At 33.7% G+C, this 15,600-nt stretch overlaps 1 protein-coding gene across 1 annotated transcript; it reads left to right on the forward strand.

Annotated features, from left to right (window-relative positions):
- The first annotated feature begins 8,910 nt into the window (after positions 1-8,910).
- LOC110915447 (RNA demethylase ALKBH9B) lies at positions 8,911-15,427 on the forward strand. Its single transcript, XM_022160136.2, has 6 exons — positions 8,911-9,271; positions 11,607-12,140; positions 12,557-12,642; positions 12,717-13,027; positions 13,123-13,194; positions 14,729-15,427. Exons 1-6 carry the CDS (start codon positions 9,082-9,084, stop codon positions 15,006-15,008), a joined length of 1,473 nt encoding a protein of 490 aa, XP_022015828.1. The 5' UTR covers positions 8,911-9,081; the 3' UTR covers positions 15,009-15,427.
- The last annotated feature ends 173 nt before the right edge of the window (positions 15,428-15,600 follow it).

Genomic DNA, 15,600 nt, shown 5'->3' on the forward strand with positions numbered 1-15,600 from the left:
TCCACTTTTTAGTGGATCCTTCCACTATATATATATATATATATATATATATATATATATATATATATATATATATATATATATATATATATATATTTATATATATATAATAAAGAGTAAATTACAAAACTCGTCCTTTATGTAGATATGTTATTGCAAATCATGTCCTTTGTCTTCAATAATTACATTAATCATACCTAATGTTTACAAATCCTAACATGTTATATCATTTACTCCAAACCCAGTTAATTTTCTCAGTTAATTGTAATCACGTGGGGCCCACGTGAGGGCATTAATGTATTTTAACCTACTCATCTATTTCCCCCCATTTAAAACCCCAAATAACCCTAATTTGTTGACTGATATTGGTTGCCCTGTTTCACCCTCATCTGCTACACAAAACCTTTTCTAATTGTATGTGAATAAAAGTTTCACTGAACTCTGATTTTAGGCATAATTGTTTTCGATTGTTCTTAGGGACTGTAAATATACACCCAAGTTTGTTGCCTTTATACCGTGGAGGCTCCAGAATTGCTTGATCTGCTATTTGTACAAGGTTCTAAACTTCTAATGCAACAATTAACTTAAAGATGATATATTCGGATCAATGTTGCTTTGAATAACACTAAGTGGTCTAACTCTGATTATCATCGAATGATCCCCAAGAACACAACAAAAGAAAAATTATTTGATTTTTTATTCCATTTTGGTAACAAAAGCTACCGACATCGTCTTATGACATTTTTGTTAGAAAATATCTTACTAATTTAGAGGACACACAACTACAGTACACACATAACATTACATTTCCTATGTATTTGAGAACTATTTTTTTTATTTAATTAGGTATTGACATTGATGTGATCCTTTTTATACAATAAAATATAATAATGGGTCCATGATATGTATATTATAAGCAAAAAATAAAATAATGAGTCCTTAATTTCATGTATTATTAAGCAAATCTTTTAGCCCAACTGTTGTTTTACTAATGACCCAAATTAAAATAACTGAGCAAAAAATTGTCAATCTAACCGAAAACCAAACTGATTAACCGAAAACCGATTGGTTAATAAAATAGACTAACCGATGGCTTTGGTTGAGGAAAATAGCCGAACCGACGGAACATGCACACCACAATGACCATACGGGCTCGTAGATTGGTTTGATTAGTTTTGAGCTTATGGTTTTGCTTGTGTTGGCTTCGGTTTGTTTACATTCTTTTAAAACTCTTTAAATTCACATGACCGATTTTGATGTACCTTAACCGAAAATTTAGATTTTAGTTATGACCCAACTGAACTGGACCTTTTCATGCACACCTTTAGAATTACTAATAAGTGTTGTGTTTTTTGTTGCATCGCGAATTTGGTTTTGCTTATGGCTCAAAACCGAACTGCCCCGTACATAGCCCTAAACTCACCAACCTAAGTGATATGTTTCCCGCCGCATCGCGCGGGTAAACGACTAGTATATATATATATATATATATATAGGGGTAAGATTAAATAAAAAGTTTATTTTGCCTAAGTAGGATGAGAAGGAATCTTAACCATTCATTTTTCAAATCAATGGTTAAGATGAAAGTGTAGGAGAAATGAGGAGTGCAAGGGTATCTTGGGAAAATTCTATTTATGGACTTTCTCTCTCCACATGCAAGCCACATGCATATTTCACTCCCGTTTTTTAAACGTTCATAACTTTTTTATACGAAATTATTTTTTTTATAAAAATTTCACCGTAAAATCGAACGTCTTTTTATCTTTAGTTTGAGTACCATATTGCTATATAAAATATGAAGACTAAAAAACCCCACTAAAATGTGTTGTATATCTATGTTGTATAACATTTTTTTGTATTGGATTTTTGCACTATAACTTTGTGCTAAATTTTTTGTGCTGAATTTTTTTGTCTTAAACTTTTTTTTTCTCAATTTTTTGTGCTTGATTTTTTTGTACTACATTTTTTTTCTTAATTTTTTGTGCTGAATTTTTTTGTGCTATATTTTTTTGTACTATATTTTTTTGTGCTATGTTTTTTTGTACTAGATTTTTTTGTGTTATATTTTTTTACTACATTTTTTGTGCTATAAATTTTTTTGTACTAGATTTTCTGTGCTAAATTTTTTGTACTAAATTTTTTTGTTGTATTTTTAAAAAACAAAAAGGGTGTTACATGTCATTTTTACTCCTATTTATAAGGACCAAAATGCTCTTTATTCCTACCACATGTCATAATCACAATCCTTCTTAGGCTACTTAGGCAAAATCCACTTTTTAGTGGATCCTTCCCCTATATATATATATATATATATAAATAATAAAGAGTAAATTACAAAACTCGTCCTTTATGTAGATATGTTATTGCAAATCATGTCCTTTGTCTTCAATAATTACATTAATCATACCTAATGTTTACAAATCCTAACATGTTATATCATTTACTCCAAACCCAGTTAATTTTCTCAGTTAATTGTAATCACGTGGGGCCCACGTGAGGGCATTAATGTATTTTAACCTACTCATCTATTTCCCCCCATTTAAAACCCCAAATAACCCTAATTTGTTGACTGATATTGGTTGCCCTGTTTCACCCTCATCTGCTACACAAAACCTTTTCTAATTGTATGTGAATAAAAGTTTCACTGAACTCTGATTTTAGGCATAATTGTTTTCGATTGTTCTTAGGGACTGTAAATATACACCCAAGTTTGTTGCCTTTATACCGTGGAGGCTCCAGAATTGCTTGATCTGCTATTTGTACAAGGTTCTAAACTTCTAATGCAAGAGCTTTCGTCTATATTTGACGGGTCTGCAATAACAAAAGCTGAAGTGCTAGATGACTCAAAAGCCACTTTAGCTCCAAAGGTATGTTTACTTTGTGCTTGACTGCTTGTTGACCGTAAAAAAATGGTATAATGTGAATTTGGTAACACATATTATGCAGATAAGTCAAGAGGAGTCGTGGCTGTCTTTTGATGAAGAAGCTTCAGTTCTACATAATAAGGTACGCCTTTAGTTTTACTTACATCTTGTCTAATTCAAGTCGGTTATCATGACATACAACCTTTTAGGTACGGGCTTTTGCAGGTTGGCCCGGAACCCGAGCTAGAATTCTTGTAATCGATGAAAAGAGTGACAAACGCAGCAAGCTTGAGCTCAAATCTATATGAGCTTTCTGTAGCAGACGAAGGTGAAACAGCGCAATCAATATCAGTCAACAAATTATGGTTATTTAGGTTTTAAAAGGAGGGAAAGAGATGGGTAGGTTAAAAGGCATTAATGCCCTCACATGGGCCCCACGTGACTACAATTAACTGAGAAAATTAACTGGGTTTGGGGTAAAGGATATAACATGTTAAGATTTGTAAACATTAGGTATGATTAATGTAATTATTGAAGACAATGACATGATTTGCAATAACATACATACATAAAGGACGAGTTTTGTAATTTACTCTATAATAAAAGTACTATTCATTATGTTTGTTTATATATTATATAAATGTTTATATATTATATAAATATAAATATAAATATAAATATAAATATAAATATAAATATAAATATAAATATAAATATAAATATAAATATAAATATAAATATAAATATAAATATAAATATAAATATAAATTAAAATAAGATAATAATAATAATAATAATAATAATAATAATAATAATAATAATAATAATAATAATTGGTATTACTTCTGCTATTCAGCCAATTAAGTCTTTGCATGTGGTTGTTTCCAATGTTCATTCCCTTTAGCTATTAACATATTAATAATAATAATAATAATAATAATAATAATAATAAAATAATAATAATAATTAATAATTAATAATTAATTAACTAACTAGTTTATGTGTAATTGACATTAAAGGGGCGTGAAAGAGCTTGATAACACTCAACACTGCCTCTTGGGTGTTAGATGGACATGAAGAGTGAGAAGCGTTTCTAGTATAACCCCAAATGAGGAGAGAAAAATTGAAAAGTAATGATTGAAAGGGCATTAGCCATTACGAATGGTCTTTTTATTATTATTATTATTATTATTATTATTATTATTATTATTATTATTATTATTATTATTGCAACTAATATAAGAAATAAGTTACACGTACATGGGTGGATTCCTATGATAATTTGGTTATCATTAAAAGTGAGTAATTGTGAATATTACGATTGTGAAAAACACGAGTAGCCATCAATCATTATACAGGCCGAGGACACAAAAGAGGTAAATCTATTGAGTATGGGTGAGCTCCACTCGTGGTCTATGAGACCTTGTTGGAGTGCTTTTGTGTTCCAAGTCGGGGTATTAGTATGGATTTAGTGGATCGGTAACGACATAGATTATCTAGGTTTGGTTGCTTACTTATGTCGGCACCTATATTAATGCATTACCTACACAATAATTGATCCATGAATTTCATAGACGCTATGCATGCCGGTTTTCAATACAAAACTATTCAAATGTTTTAAAGATTCATTTGTGACAAAACAAAACACATGAATTCACCAACATATTTGTTGACTTTTTACTTAACATGTATTTCAGGCAGGTAAGCTTTGCATGGTTGGAAATCAAGGAAGAACAAGAAACGAGTAGCAATGCCATATTTTGAAGGGTTTGTGTTTTATATACCACCTTCGTGCGGAAATATAGGAGCCAAATCATTGATTTACAAAACTATATTTTGTTTAAAAGTCGTCTTGTGAACTTGATACATTTGGGATATGTTTGTAAACAATATACTTAAATTTTGTGACGTGATTTCCAGTAATATATGGCAATGGCATCGTGATTTATTTTATCATGTAGAATGTTTACACTATTGAATGCAATGAGAACCTTTTATAGTCGCACCGATGCGCTTCCGCTACGAGTAGGGTGTGACAAGTGGTGTGTAAGACACGTAGCTAGTCACTTGGTGTGGCTAGTGAAGAAGGTGATTACTACCTTGACTAGTGAGTGAACGTAAAGACACACTATAGTGATAGTGGGTTGAAGAAGGTGATTACTAACTTGGAAAAGTAAAGGAGTTGTTACCGGTTGTCTCTTTCGTCAAAGAGAAGACTTTTAGTGGAGAAACTCTTGATTGGAGGATCGGGAAGAAAACGTAAAGTGGATTAGTTAACATCCAATGAACCTCTATAAATAGGTTTTGTCTTCCTTATCCTTAGCACTTTACATTCATTGTCTATTATTATTGTTGAGTTTCAACCAAGCTTAAACTATTCAAATTTATTAGTCAATTGAAGAAAAAGTAAAAAAAAAAAAAAAACATATTCACCCACTAGTTTTCTACGGTTTATTTCATGACTACTTTGTTGAGGATGTTGAATACGACAAAGAGATGTTTAAACGTCGGTTATGAATGAGCAAACATCTATTTCTATGGACAACTATTTGAAATGTGAGATATCCTTTTTTTTTTTTAATTTTCATGTAATGCTATGGATGAAAGGAGTTTTACTCCTTTATAAAAAGTTTGGTGTCACACTTCCTCTAATGGCATATGGGACCGTCCCCGACTCATGTGACAACCGTCACTTTTCCGTACATTCCGTACGCTAATTGAACAGTAATCTTCGCTTTAATAACTGTGCATGATCTAGTTTACAAGACAAATGAATTTTTTTATTACTGTTATATACATACAGTGGCATTTCATGATACAAGACTTTATCCGTTGCTACATGCAACACGAGATAGTTCTAATAATACACAGAAAGTTATATTATGTTGATTAACACAAGAACACTAAAAGACTTGAGCTTGAATCTTGAACATAAAGCTTACATATGATGAAAAATGGATGATATGATGTTGTTTAGTGCATGAATGATGTTTGTTTGTTGATTTCTTGAGATGATGATGTTAATCATCACATGGAGTTGCTAGATGGTGATTAAACACATAATCTAGCAAGTAGGAGGATGATCATGTAATAACATAGGATGATCATCTTCTAGTAAACACATGAACTTGATAAAAGAAAATGATTTCTTGAAAAACAATAAACAAAGTAAGCTAGTGAACTTATAAATCTAAGATGTATGAATGATTTTCCAAGAAAACCAAGTTTAAAGGTGATTTTTGAAAGATCATAGCTTTTACTTAAACCTACACTATATTTAGTGGAAAAACAAGTGTAGAAATGCTAGAGAAACAAGAAGAGGTTATAAATAAACATTTTTGTAAAACATGTTTACAAGTTGTAAACATCTAAAACTTCCAAGAATGAGGTTTAACAAGAAGTAAATATATTTTGGAGGATAACTAAGTTCACTAAACACTTTACCAAGTTACTGCACGTTTTTGTGAAATATCAAGTTCACGTTGATATGAAAAGTGTGTAGTTTTTGCACTTGGTAAGGATAATATTGTTTAGAGTTGATTGTTGATTGTTTGAATGATTTTTCGAAAAGAAAATGATATGCTAAAATAGCATGGACACCTCCATTTTCAAAGGAAACTATGGCGAAATTTTCTAAAAATTCAAACACTTAGAAAATATTTTCTAAACAAGTGTTTGCTAGTGTATTTTTAACTATGATTTTCAATATAAACTTTGCCATAATTTTTGTAACAAAAATACAAGTATTGGAGGTTGGTTTTTGTGAATAAAAATGGATAAATATATATTTAGAATATATATTTTATATTAAGACACTTGTGTGAATATTTGTATATTTTGTGGACTAGTTATATTATTTTAGGGTAAAATAATATAACTTACAAATACAATGGAATTTACAACTCCAAAATAGTACCAAAAATCACAAGGAATAAAATATAAGTTACACATTTAATATTGTGAAACAGAATGCAAAAACGTAACTTATGAAATATTCCGGAAAATACCGTTACAATATATTTTTGGTAAACATTATTTTGGAAACGAAAGAAGTGAAAATATGATTTTGGATTTTTATTACAAAGTGTATCATATTTTCGACAAAAGAGGAAATATATTATTTTGGAAGTAACAATATATTTTCTTAGGAAATTTAGAAGATACATGATTTTTGAGACAAAACAAGTTTAAATATATTTTCTGAAGTAAGACTTGAAAATATATTATTTTGGAAACTGCAAATACGAGAATACAAATACCCATGTGTGAAATACTCCCATCCTTGGGAAGGAAATACGAAAATAAATACTTGAGGAGTATTATAACTTTGGATGATGTTAAAGACATAAAGGAAACGTAACTCAAAACATGAATACTAAGGCAAGACACGGCCCGCTCGTCTAATAGGCCCTAGCACATTGTAGGTAGTCATGTTTGCTGACGAGATTTGAGTTACGAGTATCGAAGACGCAAAACAGTGAGTTCATGCTCCCCCTTTTCTTTAACTGTTTTTGGTTTTATAACTCTCGGGGGTGAAATACATGTTACGAATACTTAAACGGTATGAAATGCCTATGAAACGCCTATGAAACGCCTATGAAATACTAGATCATGTGAGCATAGACTAGATATTGAAATGCCATTAATACTTAATTAGGGACGAGGGTTAGATCTAACAGGTACGGCCGAACCCCACTCATGGTCACAACTAGTACCTAGTAGTGCTTCGGAGTCCCAGTCGAGGTTAATCGACACAGTCGAGGTTAATCGACACAATCGAGGGTAATCGACACAGTCAAGGTAAATTGACACAGTCGAGTTTAATCGACACAGTCGAGTTTAATCGACACAGTCGAGGAAAATCGACAAGGGTATAAGCCATTACGAGTGCTTCCTATGTCCTCACATGCTTAAATTCCTTGTAAAACAATTGTGTTCATACACGCTTTTCATACCTGTTTACAAAGGAGTCTGTCAAAGATTTATATGAATTACAAGACTCATACAAAACGCATGGACTCGCTCAACTTTTGTTGATGTTTTCCAAAATTACATGTATTTCAGGTGACATGTTGGATCTTGGGCGCGGGTGTTGTTTCTAGAAGTAAACTTCAAGTTTAGATGTCATCCACTTTTGTTGGTTTGTAACTGAGTCGAAGGTTGTGTTTTAAAACTTAAATAACAAGTGTTTGTAATACTCAAATTTTATGAATGGATGAACATCGTTTTGATCATGTAGTTGTTTATTACGATTGAATGTAATGATATTAAACCAGTCACACATCATACGCTTCCGCAAAAGTCAGGGTGTGACAACTCATGTGATGAAAATCTAAGAATGTCCGAGAAAACAACACGTGTAATATGCGCAAATATTGTAGAGGTTTCTTCAATATATGACAAAAAATATTTATGCAAACCGACCTCAAATGACGTTTAACAATCGTACAATTGGCATGAATCTAAAGAGGGCCTTTCTGGATTGCTTGGTAGCCTAGATTATATGCAGTGGGAGTGGATTGGTTATCCTAGTGCATGACATGGTCAATGCATGCGAGCTGATCCTCCGTGACTAGCAATAATTCTCGAAACGGTGGTGTCGCACGATCTATGGAATTTTAATATTAGTCTTTTTACCAAGGTTGGAGAACTCGCTAGTCGCTAGTCGGCCAGTGAGGTGGGGACTAGCGACTAATCGGGTTTTTATATGTAATTTTCAGTTAAATGTATACATATACACATTTTTATAGGTAAATATTTTAAGTAGCTAGGTTTTAACTCTTACTCAACTCATTTTTTTTAAGTATACAAGATTAATTGTTAGAACTCACATGGTTTGGTTGGAAATTGGCCGGAATTTAGAGGTTTTGGCCAGAATATACATGTTTTTTGCCGGAATCAGGTTGGAATTGCCAATTTTTAGCTGGACGACTAGGTCTGACTAGATACGACTAGCGATTAATCGCTGACTAGTCGCCGTATAGTCGCGATTATTACCAACACTGCTTCTTACTATATGAATTTTAAGTTTGAAGTGATGGTCTAAGTTTTCCTAACCGCCCAACAAGACCCTCTTAGATTTCGAAATGTATGTTCCTTGAGGCCTACTCAATAAACTTGCCGATAAAGCAACTCTTCCACCCCCTTTTCCTCTCCACCACAAACCCCAATCGCTTCAATCCACCACAAACCCACCACGGTAACTACTTCCGCCACCATGATCAACGGCGGCGTTACCCTAAATCAACCACCGGAGGACGAAATTGACCCCTTTTTACAAGGGTACAACCCTAGCGATCTTCGAACTGCCTCAGAGTTTCTGTCTAATTGGCTGCCGTTTCTCACTAAAGACCTCTGCGATCACTGCACCGACCTTATCTCTGATCGTGTTCGTTCTATTAATCCAGGTGTGTCACGTTTTATTATTAGGGTTATGTAATTCTAGTAGTTATTCTGTGATTTGGTACTGGATCTTGTTACTATAGGTTTTATTTGTTTATGAATTTTAGGGAAACTTTGTGTTCTGTGTGGAACTGTGGATTTGTTATTATTGGTTGCCCTTTTTGATGTTTATGTGGTGTTCAAAGCTGATGTTTTCTTGAGATGCAAGTTATCGAATTCGATTTGAAGTCGCGGATATTGTTAATGTTGTTGACATCCAATTGCAGAAGTGTGGTTTTGTGTTTTGAAACAGGGGCTCATTGTTGTTATATTTGTTGCTTAAATTGGTTTAGGGGCCGTTTGGCAACTTCTGAATGGTTAAGTGCTGAACCAGTAAGAGGTCTGAACCATTAAGAGCCAGTATAATGCTTAACCGTTCAGAGGCAAATGTCTGACCAATTGAGATTAGAGTCTTAACCGTTCAGACTTAGTATAATGCTTAACCATTCAGAGGCAAATGTTTGAACCATTCAGATATCTGCTTGCGAAACAAACAGTCTGAACTATTAAGTGCTGAACCATTAAGAGGCCTGGACCGTTAAGAGCTAAACAAACAGCCCCTTAATTTGGTATAGATACGTTAATTGCACATAGTTATTGCGTGACTTGGTACTGAATGCCAAATTATTATTATTATTATTGCCCCTTTTGAGAGTGTGAGCTAGAATACCAGATTGATGTTTTTGTGGTCTTCAAATCTAGTGGTTTTTGAGATGCAAGTTATCGAATTTGATTAGAAGACGCTGATATTAGAGCTGTAAACGAACTGAACGAACACGAACAAGGCCGTGTTCGTGTTCGTTCGTTAAGGAAATTAACATGTTCGCGAACTGTTCACGAACGCATACCGAACATAAATTTATGTTTGTGTTCGTTTGTTAAGGAAATTCAATTGTTCACGAACAGTTCGTGAACACTGGTCTCGAACACAAGCAAATAAAAGTGAACGCAAACGAACATTTAACTTGAAAATAAAAAAAATGAAAACATTGTTATCCTTAAACATTGGATATAAGTAGTTAAATACAACCATCAAATGATAAATCAAAACACAAAAAGTCTACCACACCACCAAATGATGAATAAAGTTTAACTAACTTAGACATAATTATCCATAAAAATGTCTTAGAATGTCCAAATTTTAGCTAACTTAGAAAAAATTAGGGTTTCAAGTTATCAATATGTTTAGATAAAAGGTTTATTATTTATTATTTTTTAATATAATCAAACGAATATATTACCCGTTCACGAACGCAGTCGAACGAACGAGACCTTTGTTCATGTTCGTTCGCTAACCTAACAGAACGAAAATTTTTGTTCGTGTTCGTTCGTTAAGCTAATCGAACGAACATAAACGAACTTCCCGCCGAACAGTTCACGAACTGTTCGCTGAACGTTCGGTTCGTTTACAGCCCTAGCTGATATTGTTAATGTTACTGAAAAGCTTTAGATTTGAAAGATTGACAGTTAATTTGAATTAAATTTGAAGTCAAAAGCTACCTGTTTGACATCCAATTGTGGAATGTTTTTTGTAACAGGGGATCATAGTTACCTAATTCGCTCAAAATCTGGCGAATGTCGTATTGGTACGTTTCGTACCATACGGAATTCGTGTACAAATTAATTCGGTACAATTTGGTGTATTCTATTGTTCAATTCGATGTATTCTACCATTCAATTACACATCTTCAAATCCTTATCTAATACTTCAAAGATCAATGGCTTTTGGTAAGAAAAAAACTTATCATGGTGATCATTTGGATTCATGAAATTAGTAACTTTTGCTTTAATTTGTGTATACCGAACCGAATCGTATCGGATCGTACCAAAATGAACCTTCCCCCCTCCGAACCGAATACGCCCCAACTAGCGAACCGCGAACCCGAACCGGATTGAACCGCGAATTAGGTGACTATGCAGGGGATTACTGTTGTTGAATTTGTTGGTTAAGGTGGTTAATTTTTTTGTGAATATTATGTACATTTTGGGGAACTTTGTTCTCTGTGTGGAATTGTAGACGTATCATCATTATTATTTTCCCCTTTTGAGAACGAGAGTTAAATTGATCTTTCTTTAGATGCAAGTTATCAAATTCGGTTCGAAGGCACTAATATCGTTAATGTTGTCGAAAAGATTTTAATTTGAAAGATTTAACAGTTCATTTCCGTTTTGACATATATCTGTGGAAGTGTAGTTCTGTGTTTTGAAACAGGGGATTTTTGTTGTTGAATTTGTTGGTTAAATTGGTTTTATTTGGTGTAAATGTTATATAATCGTGTATTTGTATTTGTGTTTTTGAAGGTGAGATGCAAGTTTCAACAAGTCAAAGGGAAACGAATGGGTATAACGAAGATAACCACGATATCAACGACACTGAAGATACAAACTCGTTGGGTAGCTGGAAAGAGGGAGCGAACGGGGCATCAGAACACGTTGAAGAAATTTCACGAACCGAAACGGTTCAATCACCAGAGCGCGTTAAAAGCCCTAGGCCACGAATGTCATGGGCTGACATGGCACAAGAGGAATTAGATGCCGACGAAGAAGTCGAAGCAAGCGGGAAAGTCGGTAATTATAGTGGTCGATTGGGAGAAACGAGCGAACCGAAGCCTACCCGAAAGCCAGAATTGTCAAGAGAACAAAGGGAACGTATTCGTTTTAATAACGTTAAACGAAAGAAAGATTTTATTTGTTTGGAGAGAGTTAATGGCAAAATCGTGAATATTCTTGACGGACTTGAGCTCCATTGTGACGTATTCAGCACGGTGGAGCAGAAGAAGATTGTTGATTGTGTTTATGATCTTCAAGAGAAAGGAAAGAATGGAAAATTAAAAGGTTTGTTATTTTATAAAGAGTTAAATGCCATTTTAGTCCCTGTGGTTTGGACCATTTTGCCAGTTTAGTCCAAAGGTTTCATTTTTAACCTGTGGGTCCAAAAAGGTTTCACAGTTGCCATTTTAGTCCACTTGGTTAACTTCATCCATTTTTTCTGTTAACGAGAAGGCCAATTCGGTCATTTTATATGGCTGAATTGCCCTTTTAGTTAATAGAATTACATACAAAATGACCGAATTGGCCTTCTCGTTAACAGAAAAAATGGATGAAGTTATCCAAGTGGACTAAACTGGCAAAATGGCCCAAACCACAGGGACTAAAATGGCATTTAACTCTTTTATAAAATTATTCTTTTTGTTTGATAATCTATAACTCGTAATCTTGAACTTCATTTTTTTTGGTTAAATTCATTGCAGAACGTACGTTCACCGCTCCTCATAAATGGATGAGGGGAAAAGGGCGCGTTACTATCCAATTTGGATGTTGTTACAACTATGCAACCGTAAGTTTTATCTTCCCTTTCGAAATTTAATAAACAATTTGCATAGAAATAACGGATTTATTAATGATTTACAGGATAGAAACGGTAACCCGCCGGGGATACTGCAAAACGAGCTAGTAGATCCGATACCTCCGCTCTTCAAACTTATTATCAAACGATTGATAAAATGGCATGTTCTTCCTCCTACGTGTGTACCCGACAGCTGTATAGTAAACATTTACGATGAGGGTGATTGCATCCCGCCTCATATCGATAATCACGACTTTCTTAGGCCGTTTTGCACGGTATCGTTTCTTAGCGAGTGCAATATATTGTTTGGAACCAACTTGAAAATAGAGGGTCCCGGGGAGTTTTCTGGTGCTTTTGAGATACCGTTACCGGTTGGGTTAGTGCTGACTTGGTTTTATTTCGTTATATTCAGTTTTGATTTAAAGTTAACGTATAAAGATATGCTCATTCGTTATGTTATTTTTTTTCCAGATCTGTTCTTGTTCTAAACGGAAACGGTGCAGATGTTGCCAAACACTGTGTGCCAGCAGTTCCTACCAAAAGGTGCTTATTCTTACTTTTCTTAAAATTATTTTTTAATTTTTATTTCAATAAAGATTAAGGGGGTGTTTGGATTTGTCAAAAAGATTCACTATCTGAATTTTAATTGGTGAGTTTTTACTGTAAAAAAGTACCCGATTTTCAAACTCAATCTTATCGTCTTGGTGTCAACACGATTCTAACGTTTGGCAAAGTTTTTTACCCGTTTATCTGGTTAAGCTTTTCTTTGGCTCAGCAGTGCTCAGAAAATCCAATCAGAAACTTAATTTTATTTTCTTAATTGTGGGTTTTTCGTCGTATTCTGACCCGAACCAGTCCTGACCCGTTACCCCATCTGACCTGATCCACTAGTTTTGCAGGTCTGGTATACATGTTTATGATCTTATGTGGTTAAAATTTATTCTTTGGTGTGCGAATTTACCTGAAACTTATGTTAAAATCACTTAAAAAACTGGCTTGAAGTATCAAATATTCAATTATTACACCTCTTAGCAATTATATTATAATTCTAGTAATCTTAAGTTTATAACAACTTCAAAATGCTATTTATTATATTTAGGAAAAAAGGGAACTGGCGTGTAATAATCCCACCTGGACCTTATTGGCCATTAATAATCCCACCTCAGAATATTCCCCCCACCAGTCCCACCTTTCACCTATTTTTCCTACAATGGTCCCCCGTTAAAAAAACTTAACGGAGTTAAGCTTTTTTCTAAATTACAAACAAATTTTTTAGGGCTTTTGATCAGAACGATGATACGAGTCCATTGATGTAAAACTTACTTCGAAATGGTGCTCCAAGTGACTTGATTTTGGTTAATTGGAAATTTAAACACCCGAATTGAAACGCCGTTTTCATCTTTTGGAGCACCGTTTCGAGGCAAGTTTTACATCAATGGACTCGTATCGTCGTTCTAATCAAAAGCCCTAAAAAATCTGTTTGTAATTTGGAAAAAAGCTTAACTCCGTTAAGTTTTTTTAACGGGGGACCATTGTAGGAAAAATATGTGAAAGGTGGGACTGGTGGGGGGAATATTCTGAGGTGGGATTATTAATAGCCAATAAGGTTTAGGTGGAATTATTACAGGCCAATTTCCCTTAAAAAAATATATAATATATTAATATATTCTGTTTAGATGTTGGTTAAATGTGTTCAGGAAATCAGGCGGGAATCACCTGATGCCATACTCGTCCCAAACCTGCAAAGGTTTTTTTTTTTTTTTTTTTTTTTTTTTATAATTAATCCCGTACCCGTCTTGAATGTTTCAGGTTTTGGGTTTCATCAGGTTTTATTTTTAATATGAAACTAACGAAAAGGTCTGTTTATTTGACTACTAGAAACTAGATAATCGAAAGCGGAATACGTTTATTCGAACGTTTAGAGGAAGTAAATGCCGACTTTAAGTAGTAAAAATCAGTTCCAGAACACAAATCCGAACACCCCTTCATTGATTTCTCTATGTATTAACAACTGGTAAATTTATGCAACAATGGTCGGTTTTGACTTATGATCTCCCTTTTTATGTTTACACTTCAGGATCTCAATTACATTTAGAAAAATGGACGAGTCGAAACACCCAGCCGGGTTTATTCCAGAACCAGATTTACAAGGACTCGAGCCGCTGATGTATGATACAGACAAGCCTAAAGGCGGTTCAAATGTATACAGACCGAACCGTCCCTCAAATAGGCAAAATATGAGAAGAGATGATATAAATGACGGCTCACGAGGACATTCACAGCCTCGGTTTTACGGTCAAACTAGACAGCAAGGTCCTAGTTTTGCAAATGGAAGGAGAACCAGGTTAGAATATTAATCTGGGCTTAAAACAATACAAAATATCGAAAAAGTATGAAGCGATTTTGTTTGCTGATTGGATATGAACATGAAGAAATATCAACTACAAGAAGATTTGTTAGTGTGTTTTTTGTGATGAAGTTGTGTACGTGTAACCTCGTTGAAGTTGTAATTCGAGTGTAACCTCATTGAAGTTGTAATTCGAGTGTAACCTCGTTGAAGTTGTAATTCGAGGGTAACCTCGTTGAAGTTGTAATTCGAGTGCCTGCTTGGGAAGCTAGTGTGGTTTGATTTCATGGGTTTGATTTGAATGATGATCAAGAACAAAGTGTGTGTTATAATGATGTTATATGAATTGTAAACAGGGGTCTCAAAGAGATTTAGATGTTATAAAATATTAGAAAGACAATATTTTTTCTATATATTTTTTTAAATTTAGATTCTTATAAATAGCTTCTTGTTGTGCATCTTTGATAATTGATTAAATAATTAGTTTATCTGAATGTTTTTGTAATATTGTTAATTAAAAAAATAGTGACTAAACACATGCACATTTCCCGAGTTTTTTCTCTTATATTGGTGAAAAAAATATTTATCAAAATGGTGTTAAA

Source organism: Helianthus annuus, chromosome 16 (genome assembly GCF_002127325.2).
Source record: "Helianthus annuus cultivar XRQ/B chromosome 16, HanXRQr2.0-SUNRISE, whole genome shotgun sequence".
Classification (NCBI taxonomy): Eukaryota; Viridiplantae; Streptophyta; class Magnoliopsida; order Asterales; family Asteraceae; genus Helianthus; species Helianthus annuus.